This window comes from Vigna umbellata, chromosome 1 (genome assembly GCF_029865625.1).
Source record: "Vigna umbellata cultivar VRB3 chromosome 1, Vumbellata_1.0, whole genome shotgun sequence".
In the NCBI taxonomy this organism is placed as follows: domain Eukaryota; kingdom Viridiplantae; phylum Streptophyta; class Magnoliopsida; order Fabales; family Fabaceae; genus Vigna; species Vigna umbellata.
The window spans coordinates 1,324,441-1,326,466 of NC_142165.1; the positions used below are offsets into that span (position 1 = coordinate 1,324,441).

At 36.4% G+C, this 2,026-nt stretch overlaps 1 protein-coding gene across 1 annotated transcript; it reads right to left on the minus strand.

Moving 5' to 3' along the window:
• Nucleotides 1–328: 328 nt before the first annotated feature.
• On the minus strand, nt 329–928 carry LOC148204364 (uncharacterized). Its single transcript, XM_088105592.1, has one exon. The coding sequence runs from the start codon at nt 926–928 to the stop codon at nt 329–331; it is 600 nt and encodes a 199-aa protein (XP_087961718.1).
• Nucleotides 929–2,026: the final 1,098 nt, after the last annotated feature.

Here is a 2,026-nt window from a genome sequence, read left to right on the forward strand (position 1 = left end):
CCAGCGAAGCGAACGCCCAGTCAGGCAGAAGAGGACGCTCGTCCAGCGAAGCGAACGCCCAGTCAGGCAGAAGAGGACGCTCGTCCAACGAAGCGAACGCTCGTCCATAACCGCTCGTCCACAAATCACATACACAGTCAGAAAAACGTTAGATTTATAACGGTGTTAAGTGGGTAGGATTCAATTGATACAAATTTCAAAACATAGGTATCAAATGCCTACATTTTTAAAACCGGGTACTAAACAGCAAATTACCTCCGAACATGGGGACTAAGTAGGTAATTAAGCCTTTATATTACTTGTGCAATTTGGTACACTTGCCAATCTTTTAACAAGATTGTAATTGTAGAACTCCTTTCGATTGAAATTGAGCTCTTTCATTATGCATCTCATTATCATTGGCGACCATATTTTTTATCAACTCATAAGCTTCATCTGGAGTCTTGTTCTTGATGTTACCTCCAACTGAGGCATTCAACATCAATTTTGTCTGTGATTTCAATCCTCGAAGAAAAAGAATAACCACCGTCGGTTCATCAAATCCATGAGTGGGCGTCTTCCACAACAAGTTCTTAAATCTATCCCACGCTTGACCTAAAGTTTCGTCGATGCTCTGTTGAAAAGAAGAAATTTCCTGCTTGCCTTTGTTGAGCTTGAATTGAGGAAAATATTTGTTCAGGAACTTAGCCACCACATCTTCCCACTTAGTGAAACTATTCTCTGGGAATGAATTAAGCCACATCTTAGCATTGCCTCCTAAAGAGAAAGGGAACAAGCTAAGTCTAATAGCCTCATCTGGCACACCATTAATCTTCACTGTATTGCATATTTCATTGAAAGTGGTCAGATGTTCATATGGATTTTCATGAGGTAATCCATTGAATTGGTTGCTCTTTACCAATTGAATGAGAGTAGGCTTCATCTCCATGCTTGCGGCATTGACCTTTGGCCTTGCAATGCTATTAAAATGAAGAGGTCCAATGACCGCTGCATAATTTGCCAGGGTACGTCTACATTCTGATTGTTAGCCATATCTTCTGTTTCTTGGTCAGATAATGTGAAAGGCTGTTGAAGAGTATCAGGAGAGGGAAAAAATTCTCTGGAATTCCTTTTCTTCCTTCTTCTTCTACTATTTTCCAAACCTCAAAAGAGAGGTTCAAATATTTTTGTGCTCCTAGTGCAAATCTTATCCTACATCCACTAAAAAAAACAAAACACTAGAGCACCCAATTAGCCTAAAAATTAAAAATAAAAATAAACAAACCAAAATTAAAGAACAATAAAAATAAAGTCAAAATTGGTTAAGAATCACACAAAAGTATAGTTTAAACCACGAGTCCTCGGCAACGGCGCCAAAAAGTTCTTAACTCATTGGCAAATGTACCAAATTGTATCAAGTAATAATAAATGGTAAGACCAAGTATCGTATCCCAGAAGACTCACGACACTAAACAATCGTATAATTACTTAACTAATTAAGACAGAAAAGCTATTTTGTTGGTGTTTAAATCAAAATGCAACAAAAGTAAATATGAATGCAAATTGATCAATTGAGGCTTGACACAATAATGAATGGTGTTGATAATATGAGATGATTTGTTGTTGGGGTTTAGATTTCACCTTCCTTACTTTCATGTATATAAGAATTCATCTTCTTCATTAATTTGTTAACGTCACTTTCTAAATTACTTAGAACCCAATCCCTCAGCATAAAAAGTCTACCCTTAATTATAGACCACAATCCCTTACATCCCTAATAATCAATTCTGCATTACAAACATAAGCTTAAGACAACCAAACATCCTATTCTTATCCCTAGGCAATATTTCTCTTGGGTGAAATTCTCCAGATCAAGGTTTCTAGGTATTTTCCAATAACAAAGAAATTCAAACATCATGCTATGAGTGATCAAAACATAACAAGCATTGAGCAAAGGAGGAAATCACTAACAATTAATGAAAGAAGCATAAAATAATTCAAATCGTATTCAAATACATGAAAGTTTAGATGTTACATATTCCCCAAC

Bases quoted from the DNA above. Each gene is read 5' to 3' on its own strand.
- LOC148204364 (XM_088105592.1), bottom strand. From the start codon at position 928: ATGGAGATGAAGCCTACTCTCATTCAATTGGTAAAGAGCAACCAATTC.